Below are 18,963 nucleotides of genomic sequence, written 5' to 3' on the forward strand. Positions count from 1 at the left end.
CATACGTTTCTTCGAAATAAAATTTAGATGCGTGATTTAAAAAACATGTTAAAACTGTTTGAAGTGTAAAAAGAAAACAAATAAATAAAATAAGACTGTCAAGCAATAGTTTCACTTAAAAAAGACATTACTTTTTACATCGACTTACATAATGCTTTTGAATTTTTTTTCACCCAAGAGTGTTTGAAATTAGCCAAAGTGGCCAATATCAGCCAAGCCTGGCAACCCTAAGCAAGTTTAAAATTTTAAAGCGAGAAAAGACAAATTTTCATTGTTATGGTTGCAAATCGTCTGCCTGATGCGTCAACTCTGTTTACTTCAAGGCTTAATTTAATTAGACTTTATATTAAAAAAACTTTTTTGTAAAAAATTGCGTTTTTACAGAAAAGCACTGCAGATTAACTTAGAATGCAAAACTACAATTAAATCCAAAATTTCATCCAAATCGTTAGAGCCGTTTCCGAGATAAGAAATATATATATACCCACAAGAATTGCTCGTTTAAAGATATAAGATAAAATTAAGAAATTTTTCAAAAAAAATACGGACCTAAACAAAATACAGCTTCAACTGTTTTTTTACAGCAGTCACTTAAAAAGTTGGTATTCTTTTCAGAAGATATTGGAATGTATTACACAGAAAAAGGAGGGGTCGGTTTAACCCGGCAGCAGTTTTCCTCACTTTTTCCTACAGCTGTATCACTTTGTTTATCATTATTGCTAGTATAATTTTCATCTTTATGCGCTGACCCGATGCGCTCCTGATGTATTTTTCATTCCTTAGCATTTATTTACTTATTTTACTTCATTATTACTTTTACTACTTATTATTACTTTTATTGTCATTTTTCATTTGGCATTGAAAACTGACTTCATAATGATTTACTTTTCAGTGGGTAACTACTTGCAAAGTGGACTTGGAAAAAGAAGTAGAAAGCTTAAAAGCAGTATTAGAAATGAGAAACAAAGAGCTGCATACTTTGAGAATACAAAACTTGGAAATGGGAAAGCAGGTTAGTATTGTCTCACATGTGTTAAAATAGAACACAATAAACAGAAAAGTAAAGTTTGAGATTTTCACAGATTTATCTAAAGCTCAGAAAAAAAAAAAAAAAAAACTTTTTACAATAACTTGTATTTATTAAAGGTTTAAAAAGCAATCAGCTTTTTTCCTTTTTTTGGCAGTTGGAATAACCTATTTATTTTCCTTATTTTACTTGTCAGAATCTCAATGACCAAACATTTCACTTCTCAAATATTGAAAGACAACTAATAGAGCTTATCTGAGTCCTTGCTAAAACTTGACTCTAACCTACATGGCCCTTCTTTCTTGTATGATTGAGTCTTTGGTTTTCCATTTCACCAAAAAGGAAATAAAAAATTATGCAACACAGAACTAAAAAGTCATTAGCAATATGTAAAATTTAAATGATGTTTTCAACATGGGTTGCCTTATAGAAACAGAACTGATACCTCTTTTTATCACTAATCATGTATTTGATACAAATATGTATACTTTCCTTGTTTCAAAATGATTTTCTTTTACAAGCAGCTTGAAATACTGAAATTTTGCTGGTGCTTATTCTCTTGCAAACAATTATCATCATTTTAATACTGTTAATATAAGAACTGTTCTGTACAATCGAATTCAATTTGGGTTGCATAAGTAAATCTCAAATTTTAGTTGTTTATAGCCTAAACAAATAGTAACTGTTAAAGAAAACAACAGGGTCATTCCACGAAAATGTCAACCTGTAGGCCAAAATCAAATTTCAAACTTAATATTAATGTATTATGCATCATTTTAGAGATAACATTCTTAGTTTTTGAATCTGGTAAAACATTTTTCAAGAGAGATGCCGTGTGTAGAATAATTACTGCTTGAAAATCTTCAACAACAACATGTAAATTTCAACTATGAAACGCGACCTGCAATTTTTTAATCATACAATTTATGCTTTTTTTTTTGTTACTGCTTGTATTGTGAGATTTCAGGTTCTTTAATTTCTTTCATTGAATTTTTATTTTTTTCTCGTTGAGCCTTATTTGAATTCTGGGTTAAACAGCCTTTTACGTCCGTCACAAAACGTCGTATGTTCCGTAACACACTTTTCATAGGACTATAAAAAGAAAAATTTTACTTTGTTCTCTTCCCAAGATTTACCTAAGATATATTTGAAATGTTAAATTTTTTAAACATTATTTAAACAATTATCAGCGTGACGAATGTAACAGATTGACTGTGACGAACATAATCGCTTGAAACAAACACTGCACCTTTCGAACATTTAGTTCAATAAGAAATAAATGAAAGGTATATTTTGAAATAATTTTTTTAATGTCACTGTATATTGTTTTGTAATTTTCGCTACAATTAACTTGATTTTTCAACACATATTTGTGGAATTTTCTTGGGTTGTACTTTAGGAAAAAACGGCAGCAAAAAAGAAAAAAAAAAGAATTAAAGCAGAGCAAAAATGACGGATAAACAAAAAGAAAATGACAGGAAAAAAACAGCTGAGCATATGCAAATATTACAGCAAAAAAGTAATAAATAAATAAATAAATACATAAAGATTTTAAAAAAATTGAGTAGCTTGAGGAATCAAAAATGAGGTCAAGAGATGAGAGTCAATTGCAGAAAAGCTAGTAATCTATTTTTGTATAGAGTTGTAAAATAATGTACCTTCGCCTTTCTCATCATGCTAAGTTTACGGAAAGATTCAAAAAGCGTGCTCTTCCATGTAGTCCCAGGAAAAAATAGGCCTATATGTTACCTTGCTAAATAATAATAATAATATTGGAATTACTGTAGCAGAAATGAAAGTCATAAAGATCCTGGAAGAAGCCTTCTTGAGAAAACAATCCTTACAATATCTTGTAGTAAGTTACCAGACTAAGCAAGGGTTAAGGCAGAAATACTTAAAATACACCACCAGCTCAGTTATTCCATCCGAGGACTGCAGTTTTGTGCTTTTTAGCACTCATCAGCCCGGTATAGAAATAGCCAAGAGAGCCCGGAATAGCCAAGAGAGTCAAAAAAAACTGGTAGCTAATGTAGAATTAACACACCAGATGAGTGACCGAAGCATAGGTGCGGTTCAACTCAAAGATTGATGGCAAAGTATGGTATTTTGTAGTAAGTTACCGCCCTAAGCCTTACAATTGATTTTGTTTTCGTAAAGAAGATTACATTTCTTGATAAGTTTTTTTGGAAAAAGAACCGCTTGTGAGTGATTTAAAAAAAGTGTGTGTTTTAAAGCTTCACGATAGAAGTAACAATATTGTGTTTTATTCTATTGTGATTTATCTTTATTATTAAGTTTCCTCTCATGTCAAGCTCTTGTTCTTTCTGCGCCTGACTTAGGCATAATCACAAGACAATTGTATATTTTAATGAAGAATATAGATTATAAACATTAAGAAAACTAAAAATTACTCGAAACCCGCCTATTAACTGTTGCTAAAAGCAATAAAAAGTAAGAGTAATAATAAAATAAATTTTGATAATAAAATTTAAAAAACTAAATTCAAGGCAAAACCTTAACAGTGTGAATTATGCTCTTAAACTGCTGACTTGACTTGAATCAAAGAAAACCTTGAAAACCTGCATTAGTTAAAACATTTAAAGGGATCAAAATCCAAATATATGCCTAAGTTTAGCTTTGAAATTAAATGATTAATATTTTTAATAAAACTAAATTTATAAATGCTATCACTTCTCATTATTTTAAGCGGCAATTAAAAAACAACTATGTCACTTCCGTCACACAAAAAGGTGGGAGATTCACTTCAAAACAGAGGAGAAAAAAATAAATTTTGTACAAAGCCAATGAAAAAGCATTTATTTCATCCATGATGAAAAAGTTTTTGGTAGAAGTGTTAATTTTAAAACAAAGTATCAGTGCTTACTTATTAATTAATATTTAATAATGTAACGGTCTAAAAACTAAACGAGTCTTATTTCTAAAATGGACTTCAGTAACCGGGACAAACGTAATTTCAGAGTTACGTTCTTTACGGTTCCGTTCGTCACGCGCCATATTTTGAAGAAATATTCATTTCCATCACATTATAAGAAAAATGAGTATTATTATGCATGAAAAATCAAGTTAAGGAATGAAAATAATGCACTGTACTCTTTTTACAATAATATCTACCTAAACTTTAAGAGAAAATGAGAGCTGAACTTCATGTTGCAAATTCAAGGTTGCAAAAATGTTACGTTCGTCATACTATAGTAATTTAGTTTCAAAAACCAATTTATGTGATTTATACTGTGTTTTCTTGCATGAATATTACACATAAGTTTTATTCTTTCACAAAATTCTGCAAAACCACAAGTAAATGATCATTAGACGTTTTAAACTATGTTAAGCATTGAAACAGAGTCTCCGAATGCTACATTTGTCACTATGGAATGACCCAACACCAATAATGCACACTATTTAACACAATCATAAAATTTTGTTTAAATTTTTTATAGGCCAACAAACCAATCACTTTGTTTAAATTTTTGTTACTTTATAAATTCCATTTTTTTTCATCAGCTACATTAATCCCCCCCCCCCCTTTTATTTTCCCCTCTAGTTGGAGGACTTGCCTTTTGCTCGAGAGAAGATCAAAATGCTTCAAGCAAGAGCAGAAGATTTGGAGGCTTTAATGAATGAAAAAACGAAATTAGAAAGGTAAAAAATTATTCTTTTTTTTCCCAATATCAACTATTTTTCAAAAGCCAAAAAAATAAAACTTTTCTTTTTTAACTAGGAAACTATGCTCTGAAAATGAAGAAATTCGTACCACATATGAGAAAGAAGCAAAGGTTAACAGGAGGCTATCTATGGAAAATGAAGAGCTTCAGTGGAGACTGCGGCAAGCTGAGCAATCCTTGCTAGCAGGATCCTTTCCGGAAGGTAACAATTTGTCATACACTACTGATGTACATTTGCATACTGTAATGAAATATTGTCGCCTCAGAGCAACAGTAAGATATCTAATCCCAGAAATAACACTGAGATTTCTTACTGTTGCTCTGAGGTGAGGATATAATGTAGTACTTCTTTCTCTAAGAAGTAGTTAGTAGCTTGAGCACGACTGGCACAAGTTGAGCAATCTTTGATAATAGAATTATTTCTAGAATGTGCTTGATCCTTTCAATGTAATCTTTATAACTGAAGAGGATTTTCGCCCCTTCTTCTTTGTCACATTCGTCATAAATCAAATTTTGGAGAGGGAGAGAATTGAAGAGACCATGTTCACACAACACACACAAACTAATTTATTTTTCTACTCACAATATACATGATGGGCAGCCAAGTAGCCCTTTTCCCGAATAGCGGACAAAAGATATGCCATAAAGTTTTCCCGCTATTCGGTCAGGAGGTTTTTTTTTTGCAGTCATGCCTTCATGACTGTCTTTAGCCATATAACCCAGGCGCTCTCATGCATCTGCGCAGAAGGCAATCGGGGAAAGCCCCATTACGCAATTATGGAGATCCCAAGTTATTAATCTTGGGATCCCTGTCAAGTGTTATGCAATGTAACCGCGTGGAGCATATAATTTCTTACAATAACTGACCATCTTGTGTTTGGCAAATCAGACCGTGAATAAGTGTCTCTATGGTTCCAAGGGTAGATCCAGCTTCTGGTTATGGAGGGGTTGATTCAAGAAGATAGCAGATAAGTGTCATTTTCAAGCAAAAATCGGGGGGTTTAGGGCACATTTTTCAAAACATAAGTCTTCAAAAAGCAGCTTTAGCTATTTTTGTTCACTTAAGGGGGGGAGAGCACCTGTATGAATTATAGTGGAACCTGCAACTTGAAGTGGGATATGAATCACCAAAGATCAGATGTGTTATATAGTTGAACAACATGAATGCCCTTATCACAATTCAAACTTAAGATCAGATGTATCATGATGAGAGGTCTCTGTGACTCCAAAAAATTTCCTTATTTAGCAAATTTTGTGTCACAGTTCAGAAAATTTGTGGACAGTACAGTGAAACCTCTCAGGAGCGACCACTCTCCGTTCCTGAAAAAAGTGGTCGTTAATGGAAGTTGGTCGCTCTTAGAGGTCATTAGGTCATTTTTTAACATGCAAAGGTAATATAGCACCTATGGAAATTATTCATATTCTTCCTGCAGGGTAATCAAAAACAATAGAATAAGAATGTTTAAACAAAGAAACTTCTCCTTTTTTTTTTTGAAATTTTAATGTAAAATATACTTTTTACATGATTTTTAAATTTAAACACTATTTAGTAGCGTTAAAATATGTAAAGAGATTTGCCTGCTTCAGGCTTTTAGTTTTCTCTGAAACAACTTTAGATTCCAACTTAGCTTTTAGCTGTAAAAATAAATTATTAATGTCCTCAGCATTAGTGCAATCTGAGTGCAATATAAGATTATCTATCTCTCTTAGAGTTTGTTGAGCTGACAGCCTTAGTCGTACAGCATGCGTCAACCCTGCGTTTTCATCACCTTCATTAAATGTATAACATCAATATGTTTCTCGAGCGTGAGATAAACTTGCTTTTTCGACATTTTTACTGCGGTGTTGATCAAATGCAGATCCAATGCAAAACTGAAACCAATCCTTTAGCTATGCGAATGAGCTGTAGATTTTGTTCACTCTTATAACCTAGGATTGGACCGTTCCAACCCCCCTCTCCCGTAGTAACCAAGAAATTCCAAGAAGCAATTCTTTAGAAGACTTCTATTCTTATCACCCTTCCTCAATGATAGGGGACGCACGCCTGACTTGACTGGTGATATATATACCTGTGCAACCTTTTTACTTCCCAAGGGTCCGAAAAACTACGCCCTCTTTTTTTATGAAATTTTCGATGTTTAGAACAGGAGAAGACAAGAAAGGAACGTGTTTGAAATCACAGGAGAATCGATTTTAATCCCTTATTCTGGTTTCTTTCCACTTTTGTTAACAAGAGAAGACTGATATGTGTATAAACTAAATGTTCTATTGCTTTTCATTTACTGTCTCTCTCTTTTTTGGTTTCTAACGAAAAATTCCTAGCATTTGTTACAGCTGAAGTTGTCCATATGCCGGTCGTTGTGAGAGGTTTCGATGGTCTTTCCCAGAGGTATTTTAACATTAGGTACATATGGGGGGAAATCGGTGCCATGGAAAATTGGTCGTTAATAGAGGTGGTCGTTCATAGAGGTTTCACTGTATTACCATATTGCATTTCTTTTTAATGATGCCTAAAGCGAGGCCTTCGAGATAGGAAGGCCATCCAACTAGCAAATGACGTCATCGTTCCTGGATCCACAATGATATTGGGAAGTGAGCACTTGGATTAGTATTTTGGTTTAATTAAACTATTTGGTTTATTTATTATTGTCTTCTATTATTTTAGTAGCATTAAAAGTTCTACTTTTTCATTTGAAAACATAAAAAGGAACCGATAATCATACATTAAAAAATACACTAAGCTTAATTCATAGTATTTTACATAAAAACATTTATAAATCTTACAAAGTATTCAAATAACTAAACACGATTTTATTTTACAATCATGTTAAAACGAAGTGATAAATAAACAATAAATAAACACAGTTTTATTTTTCATTTGAATTTCTTTTTTAAACTAACCGCATTTTAACTACTCGTATATTGTATTGAAACATTAAGTCTTAAGAAGTATTCAAATAAATAAATGAACTTTCATTTTACAATTACATCAAAACAAAAAATAATTTTACCATTGCATTTGAATAAGAATTAAATGAAATTTTAAAAAATAAATAAACATTTTTACTTAAGTAAATGGGAAACATGACTGCAATATGTTTCAAAGACATAACATCAAATTCAAGTACACAATACCAGATTATTAATGTTAACTTAGCTGAGAAAATTTATGCTTTTAAAAAGACATGAATGCTTGGGTGCCATCCCCCAAAGTAAACAGTGCCCTACCCCCTTCAATTATGAAAACTTCAAGAAAAATACACCAAAAACATCTCCTCCATCTCCCTTAAAATTTCAAGGGCACAGTTATTTATAACTATAGCCGTTGAAAAGCTATCATTACTATGAGACTATGATTCCGACCCCCCCCCCCCTTCAGTGGGCACTCTCGAAAAATTGCACAGGATTTTAACTTGAAAAACGTTAATTAAAGAATGAATTATACGACATCATGAATACTGTATGTAGTACATCAAAAAAAATGTATTCAATATCTAAGCAGCCTTTTTTTTTTTTTTTTTTTTTTTTGGAATTTGGCTACTTTTCCATTTTCAGCTTTTTCTGCTGCTAATGATTCTTGTGTGTGGGGGGGGGGGCTTTCATAGTTTATCATTTTAGGCTTTTGAAAAATTATTTTAAAAAGCATTAACTGATGACAATGTAACCTTTTTCAAAAAACTTTTCATAGAATGACCATTTTAGCAACTTTCTTCAATACTTAAAACCTCATATATGTTAAATTTAGATCAACATTTTGCTGAGTACGCTCTTTTAGGAATTCAGTGTGACAGGGGGAAGGGAGGGGATAACAAGAAGTGTGACATCACGCGTTGTTTATAACAATATGCTCATGTTGAGCAGCGTTATATGTAACAAGGAGGGGGCGGATTTGTTCAAAATTTTGCAACATACTTTATGGACAGCCCCTTAATTCATTTAATGTTACAGTTTCAGAGTTCCTAAAAGCTTATTAACAGAAAACCCAAGGAGTTCAAAAAATATGTAGTTCAAGACATTTTGCCTTTTTTTAAGCATAAACAAACAAGCATAGAGCATTTGGCAAAAACACGTTGCGTATTCACTGCTCAAAAGTAATCTTTCGCAAGCCCAGAAATTATGAATACCGTTAACTCAACCACAATTTGTGCATAAATATCATAAAACTTAAAGACAACAGTGAAAAAAAACCATATATATTTTTTTTAATTTGCGCACAGAACCAGCTTGTTTGAATGACATCAGAGGGGCGTAGTTGGGGGGAAATATTTGAGTATCGAACCCACGACCTCCGGCGTTCAAATCTAATCTTCTACCTCAGAACTACGGAAGCCCATCAAGGAATGTTTTTTGATCAAAATAACACATGCTAGCATATGGAACAATTTAATCGAAACCGAAAATATAAGATTAGTTCAGTTAAAAGCCTGTTTCATTAAACTTGTTTACATATTAACTGAATATCAACACCAAGTTACGTTGCTTCTGATAGCAACAAGTATATTTGCAGAAAATTTTGACATATGTATATTGTCAGCTTGGAAAATCCATTTCGAATAAATGCGTGTAAAACGTTGAAAAAATAAAGAAATAAAAAGTTGCAAGTTAACCGTTTCAAATATTAAAGCAGTATACTGAAATTACAAATTATAGACAAAGATATCAGAAAGGAAACTGACAATTGTTTGTGTGATGAAGAAAAAGTTAAGTAACCTTAACTGCATGAACTTAAATGCATGAAATGTAAATTTGTTTATCTGAGAAAAGTACTTACCTCCGAACTTTAAAATTTATTCCATGAGGCGCCCAACTTTTTTCTTCACATGCAGGTTGTTCGGAAGTGGAAATCGCTGACTCACTTTCACTCAGCAGACACTTAAAACATATATTATATATATATATTTTAATTGCCTCTACATTTCGGTACGTGGAAAGGATGAGATAAATCCAACAGTATTGTATTCAAAAATGTGCAACCGAAGTTACATATTTCCCTATTTCATCTATTTCAACCAGAGCAAGAAGCACTATTGTTTAACTGGTAAACTGCACTGATTTCAAAGTTTCGCGCCAAGTTCATAGATCGACGACTGGTGGCGTAACGAAGTGGGGGGGAGGGGAGTTGTGTGGCCTGTTATCACGTGGGTCTCGCCTAAAGACTCCTCTCCTTAGATGTCGGTGTGCATTCATGCTCACATTTTATTATTTGGCAGAACTTGAGATTTTATTTTGTAAATTAGCCTGTGTCCAAGCCCTTGGCGTAGAAAAAGTCTTCCAACTATATCACTGGCCACTGGGTGACTCCAAATGGGGTCGTTTCCAAAATTTTAAAATATTTTTTTCTGAAAGGGCATGCTAAAAAATGTAGGATCTGACCATTTTTTAATAAATTTGTTTACATTTAATGTTTTTAAAAAATTACTTAAATTGGAGCGCTTTCATTGTTTACGGCTTCTGCCGATGACATCACAAATGATGAAATGCCATTCTGTGTTGCCATTCACAGTGCAAAATATTTAATTTGCATCTTTACTCACGTGTATTGGTAACGATATGGCTGATAGCAAGTGTAGAGTGCAATTTTAATTCGCTGCTTGGTTATCATAACGTGGAAACGTAGTAGAAAGATGCAGCTAAGTGCATCATTTGTGACGTCATCAAGACCATGCCTTGTTTTCAAAATCGGACATTTAAAAAAAAATTTTAAAAACTGTTGGGAAAATGAAAGTATTTTCTGGGTCCATGTTTTTTTTTTTTTTGCTCATTCTATCAATTTCAATGACTAAAAGTAGTACTCTTGACTGAAGGCAACCACCCCATTGTGCACACCATCTATTTTATGCATAATCAATTCAACGGTTTATTTCTCTTTCAGTACTTCAATCATTCTGGACAATTTCATCCACAAATTCTTTTTTTTTTAAACAGCTCCAGTTATATTTGATGCCAATACATGCAGTAATACTATTAATTTGGTAAAAAACATTGTGTAATTAGCAAAATATAGTAAATAGTTATAAAAACTTTAAAAGGAGTTATTAACCTGTTTTAAAGTTATACTGCCACTTAGGGTAACTTTTGAACCAAGTTAAAAATTTAATTTGAAGTAAAATAAATTATTTTAACGAAAGGAATGTAACTTTGAAACAGAAAACAAAAATTTCTAAATGTTAAAAAGTCTTGATTTTACAGTATCACAAGGTTTCTATAATTCATTACATTGTATAGAATGTTTCAATGTAGGATGAGATAGTAACAACTTCAAACCATCATTCAAGTTCAAATTGCAAACAGTTTCTTGCAAAATAGCAATGAAACTGATAGTATAACGTGACAGCGCGGTGCAGCATTGAAACTTCTATGATTCCTTTTGAAGCTAAACAAACTAAATAATGTGAGCTGGTGATAGATGTACCCACATGTTTCAAAGATAAACTAAATAAAGACTGTAAGGGAAAGAGAAAAAAAAACTTTGAAATTTTTACTAAAAACTAATTTATTAGAATAGAAATTATTAGGTAACTCGGTGCTTATAGAGAAAAAATCTTAACTATACTGAAAAATACATATCTATTTAAATCTCGATAACATTTAGGCATTAGATTTCAAAAAAGAAAAAGTCAATAACTATGATTCAAAATAAGTTTTTTAGTGACAGCTATTTTTAGCAAACGTTTAGATACAATGTATATTACAACTTCGTACCTTTTGTAGAACTGAATTCAATAAATTTTCATCGACATAATGACCTTATTCGGCTACAAGACGCAATGTTGTGCTAGGGACGCATGAACAGTACATTAGCACTCATCAGTACTAAGCACTCATGCTTCATCAAGGATAAAATTGTTTATTAATTTGAAACAGACTTTCTCAGATCACTATTGAGTTAATATCAAGAGTTTAAATAAACCACCTGGTAAATCTGAACTTTCCTCAATCCAAATGGAGCTCAGACCAAATTAATTTGTACTACTGAGATTTCCATTGTAGTTGCTTCATTCACTCCTCGCTCAAACATTGATGAAACTTCATAACTTCAAAAATAACCTTTGTTGCATCTATTGATTTTTGACACTATAACTAAACTTACATAGTTTTTGATTGCATTTAATCCTTAAAATGAATCTTTAAGCGTTATCAATATTTTAATATCAATTATGCTATTAAAACTATTTTTAAACTTTTCAAATGCAGCTGATGAAACAAGGGAAGAAACTGATGATGCAACAACGCCATCTAAATCCCCAGCTCCACCAATATTATCAAAATCAGTATTTTTTACTTACGTTGATAAAGACGAATCTTTGGGCGTTTCTCCTAGAACACCATACAAAAGAATCATGCCTGGATTTTCATCCAATTACAAAACTTCACCTGGAAAGGCATCCAAGTCTTATCTAGCACCGAGCCCCAGAAAACCAAAGAGCCTCTCCGAACCACCTCTGCCACCTAGTTTCGCTAGCACACCTAGAAAGGTGTCAAAACAAGCCTCACCCAAATGCAACAAAAAGCGACAGAAGTCTGGAAGCGAAAGTGGTCAGCATCCTGATGAGCATGAGATGATCCTGTCGGTGACAGAAAGCATGGCTTCCTCTGTCAGCAGTGAAAATTCAATTCCCGAACATAAAGCACTCCTGGAAGAGCACAAAGAACAAATAATGGCCTCACTCGAAATTATCCGAGAGCAACGAAGTACACATGAGTTGCAAATGTCACAGAGTATGGTAGAAAAGCAGGTAAGTCGGCCATCTAATTTTGAAACGGACATGTCTCGCTCGGCTGAATTCGCCGATCCCAAAGCGTTTTATCACATGACATTCGCGGTCATGAAAGAACCAGGGACCGATACAGACAGTAGTAAAGTTTCGAGTTGCAACTCTTCCAAAGAAATCACTCCTATCACGATGCATTCCATTGCCGAAAGTAGTCTGAATCATAACTTCAAAAAAAACACAGAGCAAAATGCTGTACAGATTAATGTTCCAGCAACAGAAATCTCAACTTCTGTAACTGTAGACAGCAGTAGAGAAAATAAGCCAACTCAAATAACATCTGCACACTCAACTGAAAATTTTCAAAATACAGAGGCTAATGCTTGTGATACTGCTGATCATTGGAGAACTATTTAAGACAACCTCTAGTGAATATATTTGTCTGTTGATATTGAATGAGCTTTGTTTAAATTAAAGATATATATATACAATGATTAGTGGTAAGTCAATGTTTTGGCATATCGAAATTATTTTGTCGAATTTCGTTACTTTTAAATTTTTAATGTTTTATTTAAACAAACGAAAAGTTACATGTTCCTCTTGTTCATTTATTGTCAACTTTAATATATTTTAGAGATTTTTTTATAAGTGTTCAAGAGTTTAAAGTTTAATTCTATTTTCTACTTAAAATACAATCTCTGAATATTATTAGAAATAAAGAACAAAGAAATTAGAATCATAAATGCATTTGAAAACTTATACACTACATTTTGGATTTTCTTATAGATGATTTTAAAACTTATTTATAATTGAATTTTGATTTCAATACCTAAGGACTATTTGTGAAGAAATCTTTTACATTTAAAACATTTAGAAAAATATTTGCATTACCGGTGAAAAAACAAACCATAGCTTCATTGTTGCATCAGTTCAGTGTTTTTTACGGGAAATATATAGATATGTATATATAGTCTGTTCTAAGTGGATAAATATATCCTAAAATCCTCAGAATATATAAACCGTTATTTCTTGAAGTGATGAATTATTTAGAGCTAGTTCTGAAACTCTTTGTGTTTGTACAGACAAATTAAATAATTGAACGAATCTAGTCAACATAAATTTGAGCTAACTTATGGTAGATGTATTTTATTTAATTCATTGACAACAAAATGTAAACCTGATAAGCTGGTAAGTTTTGATATATAGAGGTTAGTTTTCTTGATTTGGAATGATCTATTGAACATACTTGTAGATAAAAATAATTTGCTTTCAAGAAAATTTAACATTACTTCTGACATTCCAATGATTCGTCCAATATGTTACAAGAGAACAGAAAGAAGTTTCATGTGTGCTGTGTAAATGTTTACCTAAAAATGAGTGAATTTAAAAGCAGGAGTCTTAAATACTTAATTCTTTGTAAATATTTTCTTGCTTTTATAGCTCACCTCACTGCCGAAATATTTATAAGTAGTTGTAAAACGCAGCTGCCATTGTGTTCACATGTGGCAATAACTTATTATGTATAACTTTGTTTTTATTGTAAGTGCTTACTTTACATGTTTAGCTAGTTAATGTTCAATGTGTTTATTGAATGTTGAAATTTAATTGCATCATATGTTCATTCCTTCCTTCAAAGAAAAAACTGCACATGAAAGCTTACACATGAATGCACGCATTGAAACATGTAAATATGTTGCAGAAAAAGATGAAAGTATGTTGAGGCTTGTTGTCAATTGTAAAAAGAATTTGTGAATAAAGAGATTATGTGAAAGAATTGTGTTAGTAAAGTATCTCCAGTAAAACTATTTCAGAAATGAATAAATAACATTTCAAGTATGATTTTAAACCTAGGTTTAAAAATAAACCATTCAAGTAGTCAAGCCTTTTGATAAATTTTAAGGCAAAATTAAAATCTTCCAAATAATTTTAAGAGTCAAAATTATAAAAGAAAAAAAAAACTTTGAGCAGTCAAGAAAATTGCTTATTGATCTCACTTTGACCCAAGGGAGCCCATATGTAAAATTTCTCATATTTTCCCCATAGTTTAGCAGGATATTTTTCTAATAGAAACGGATTGCAGTACACATTAGAGTTATTAAAATTTCACATTTTTTGTGTCAAAATTCAACAAAAATTATCCTACTTTCTCACATTATTATTTTTTAATTCTGTCACGAATTTCAATGAATTTGAAAAATTAATCAATTAACGTAGACACAAGAAAATGCACTATATCTGCAATACCATTTAAGCTAAAAGATGAACACTTTAAATTTATATCTCAAAAGCCCGTTGAGCAAGTTTCAAGATGTTTCACATAAGTATGCTGCGCTCCTGTGAGCAACACCTTTTCTTGCCAATGAACCATTTATTTTTCATCTAGTGTCATTTACTAAATTTACAACAAAGATTTAGCAAATCAGAACAAATAATAAAAACATCACTTGCTAAACTTTAGAAGCGTTAGTAATTAAGTGGGGAAATAATACTAATTAGAAAGGTATAATAATAAGATTGGTACCAGAAGTATAATAAGAAAAAGTAAAGGCTAGTATAGTATTTTCCCTCCTCCCCTTTCTTACTAATTAGAAACAGGCTCTCTTAACCAAAAATCAACTTTTAAAATGACTACTTTCTTGCTGTTGATGTAACCATCGACATCTAAGAAAAAGGCTCCTCTGGATTTGTTTTCAATGTAGCAACAATAGAAAGAATGCAGAGGAAATACCTTTGTGCTTGAAAATTAAATGAATCAATCAACTAATGTTTTGATGCACAGTAATTTCCTATTTTTGTCCATCAAAACGTTGGTTAATTGATTCATTTAATGCATTTTAATGTTAGTCACAATAACCTAGATACTGTTTGAAAGTGCATCAATTTTTTTTAAAAACTTACAAAATATTGTAGCAAAATGAAAACTTATTGTGTTGCATGAAATTAAATTGATTTTAAGGATGCTGTTCAATAAATACTTGGCTTTTGAAATTGTAAAAATATTTAATATAAACATTTTAAAATACAAAATCCATGAATTTTATTTAAAAACCAATACATGAAACAATGTCAAATAAATATGAAACTATACTTTCAAAAATGACTAGCAAATCTTTTAATACAAATTGTTCCCTACAGTCAAATAAAGGAAAATTCAACCATATATTTGCATCATAAATAAGAAAAGTACATAGGCATATTCATCAACATAAAATCAATTTTTTCCCCACAACTGAACAAAATTTAAGCATGAAAAAATAAACTTGAAAGTAATAAATACAAAACAGAAAATTGATGTATATATTATTGTAACAATTTTTATAAACATTATTATACAGCTTTTGCTTTACTACAGTATCTTAGAGGTTATAACAGTAGCATACACTTTAAAATGAAATATTAAGTTCATCAATGATGCATTACACTTGATGCAACAAATACAGATGAATGCCAATTAAGTAAAAATACTTTTTTCATTTCAGTGAATAAGACTGCATGTTTAGCAATAGAAAAAAATATATACTTGATATAGTTTTTTCCCCCCATCTTTGTCGTCGTTAGTTCAAACGTAAAAAAATCTGTATTTAGACAACTTTAGTATTTACACAACTTAGAAATTAAGATAAAACTAAAATCTTTAAAAGTTTTCTTTATAAATATAGCTTATATATTTAAATTATAAAATAAGCAATAGCTTTTACAAAGCTATGGCTTCATAGTTAGAAGAATTTACCTTTGGGCCCCTGTCTTTTAAATAACTGACTTTTTTTTATAGAAAGTATGTATAAGTACAGCTTTGAGTAAAATTTTTATCAGAATATTATTCATTGTCATAAAAAATGTCTATGACCAAGAGCCGGAGTTTATTTTCCCCCAGTAATCTGTCCCATACTAAAAATCTGAACAATAAACTGAACTAAAATGATATTAAAAAACTGACAGAATAAGAACAATATTCTGAATTCTTAAATCAAGATATGTTTAGTCATTTGAGATAATACTGCTAAGCACTTATCTTATCCGTAGGCAAGTTTTAACTTTTTTTTTAGATGGATGGGTGCATAAAATCCCCTGTAAAGGACTTAGTCATACAATAAGTATTTGGGGGGGGGGGGGGGTGTGTGAGTAGAACGTGATACAAACTACCACAGATGAATTAAACAGTTTTTGCACCTAGAGGCACGAGGGATTTAACATTTAAATCATATGGAATTGAACATATGTTTAACAACAGCTTTTGGCCCCGTTAAAATAGGTTTTGCATAAAATATTTTTGGAGACAATATCTAATAAAAGAGTGAATAGCAACCATTTCCATCTAAACTTAAGTGTTCTCATTATCTTTTTCATTGGTCCACATCTTCTATGTCTAATGATTTATGATTTCATAACCAGTCAAAACTTCCCTACTGATATTCTTGAGCAACTTATTAACAATAAAATAACTAAAAGACAAAAACAAACATTGAAAACTTGGCCACTTTAAAAATTCTCAAAACCAAATTAAAAGTAAAAAATGTCCAAATTTTGGGGAACCTTAACACCAGTGTACCAATGTTTATTCAATATGAAAATCTATTTTTAAAAGGCAGTTTCAAAACAGTTTCGTGACAAATTTAGAAAAACAGCAGAGTTTTACTTCTTTTCACAAGACTAAAATATTTAATAGCATAGGATGTTTAATAATGTTTGACAGCTCAATTACAGCACAACCTTATTTATCTGGACTAACTGGGACCAAAGGTAATCTGGAGAAATCCAATTGAAAATCTCGATAATAAGCAGTATGAAAACTTAAATGAGCAAATTTACTGTTTATTAGGGTAAAAAACAATGTGTTGTAAGAACATTGCACAGAATTGTTAACAAGGCACTAAAAATTGTTTTTGAAAACTTCACATCATTACTTAAAAAAAAAAAAAACTCTTTGAAACATGTATGGCGGGCTGACACTCCAAAATTTGGAGCGTCTATTTGAAATAGACCATGTCTGTTAGACTACCCATAATTTATTGTGCAATCTATAGAGAAGCTGTATGTTTAATCAAAATAAGAATTGAATGTCTGTCATAGTTATATGTAGGTTAGGATAGGTTTTTTGCTACGACAATTTGAACGTTAGTTAGGTGAAGAGGTCGGCTGGGTGGGATGGTGGTTAGGCGTTGGGGACCTTTTGTGCGGTGGTCCCAAATTTTGACCAGCGGTGGCCAGTTGGTGGACTTTCCAGATGTAAAAAGTCATCAGCGCCCATGTCGTATGACTATGCGGCGTGTAAACAATCCCTTGAGTATTCATTTGGCTTTGAATGCCCTTGGCAAAAAGCCTAGGGGCCTCCATCTGGTGAGAAACTGAGCGTCAAATTATCTGTGCCATTAACATCCGTGCCCTAATGGTGGCACATGCAAGACTGAATGCTGTACCAGGGGATTGCACTAGGTCTGCAAAAGACTAAAGAGCCTAACGCAGCCCCATTAGAAAGAAAAAAGACAATTTCCGTGAAAATAAGTGAGAATTCTACCAATTTGAACCAAATTATCTGGGGATCAAGTTGAATGAGGGCTAAATAAACAAGGTTTTACTGTATTGTCAGATCTGTCTTATTTTTCATTTACAGAGTTAGGACAATCAATACCTTTGGTTTCTTGTAGAACTCTTAAGGTTTTTGCCCTACAGTTCTGATGAGCTATAATCAATAAAAACTACCCTACATGTTTTAATTTGTTTCATAACTACTTAGTCATAAAATGATTTAAGATTGAAGTAATTAATAAATTGCAGTATACGAAAGCAATCTAGGCGCGTTTTGTACATTCACATTAAAGCAACTAGTCAGTCAATTATTGCATCTTCAGGGCAACATTTGCTTAACCAAACTTATATAGATGAAACTAAAGTGTGCATTTGCTGAAACTCTTACTTTGAATGGAGCAATTGGGAGAATTCTATCCAAAGCATTTTGCTAAAATGTTTTCAGTATCAAAGGGTAAATTGCTCATGTGAAAAAGTCATGGCACGCTTGAAGAATGAAAATTTTCTCACAGCAGCCCAAGTCATCTAGTCATAAAATATATGTCCTGTTTGGGATACTTACACAATTGTGTTGTCCATTTGGGAGATAAAAAATCTCCAAAGTAGTAAGAGCATAAAAAAAAAAGATTATAGCTCATATTGAAATTTTATAAAATTACATTAGCTCCAGTTTTTAATTTTTTATTTTCTTAGAAAAAAAATTAATACCCTGAAAGTCCCCTGCTACACCCTTCATCTTTTTCTGTGGCACATACAGAGTGCCATGCCACACAGTTTGGGAACATCACATTAATTAGTAATGGTACAATGATCTTACATGAAGCATTGATACAGAAAATTTTTGTTCATTTGATACTCATTATTTTGACAAGTAACTAAATAAGAGGAAAAAAACTTTATATTTTTCACAAGTTAAGTATTTACTTCATTCTTTGTCAAGGTTTTTTTTTTTTTTTTAATTATTATTATTATTTATTTTTGTAAATAGTAAACAGATCATAATTTCAAAGAGACA

General features: G+C 31.7%; 1 protein-coding gene across 3 annotated transcripts in view; it reads left to right on the plus strand.

Moving 5' to 3' along the window:
* LOC129216048 (microtubule-associated tumor suppressor candidate 2 homolog) overlaps positions 1-14,196 on the plus strand; it is a 121,570-nt gene extending 107,374 nt beyond the window's left edge. For all 3 annotated transcript variants that reach the window (XM_054850192.1, XM_054850193.1, XM_054850194.1), the window contains 4 exons: positions 893-1,012; positions 4,590-4,687; positions 4,767-4,912; positions 11,905-14,196. In XM_054850192.1, coding sequence (XP_054706167.1) covers positions 893-1,012; positions 4,590-4,687; positions 4,767-4,912; positions 11,905-12,839 — 1,299 coding nt within the window. In that variant the 3' untranslated portion in view covers positions 12,840-14,196. The remainder of the gene's footprint in view (positions 1-892; positions 1,013-4,589; positions 4,688-4,766; positions 4,913-11,904) is intronic.
* The last annotated feature ends 4,767 nt before the right edge of the window (positions 14,197-18,963 follow it).

The sequence above is a fragment of the Uloborus diversus genome, chromosome 2, assembly GCF_026930045.1.
Source record: "Uloborus diversus isolate 005 chromosome 2, Udiv.v.3.1, whole genome shotgun sequence".
Classification (NCBI taxonomy): domain Eukaryota; kingdom Metazoa; phylum Arthropoda; class Arachnida; order Araneae; family Uloboridae; genus Uloborus; species Uloborus diversus.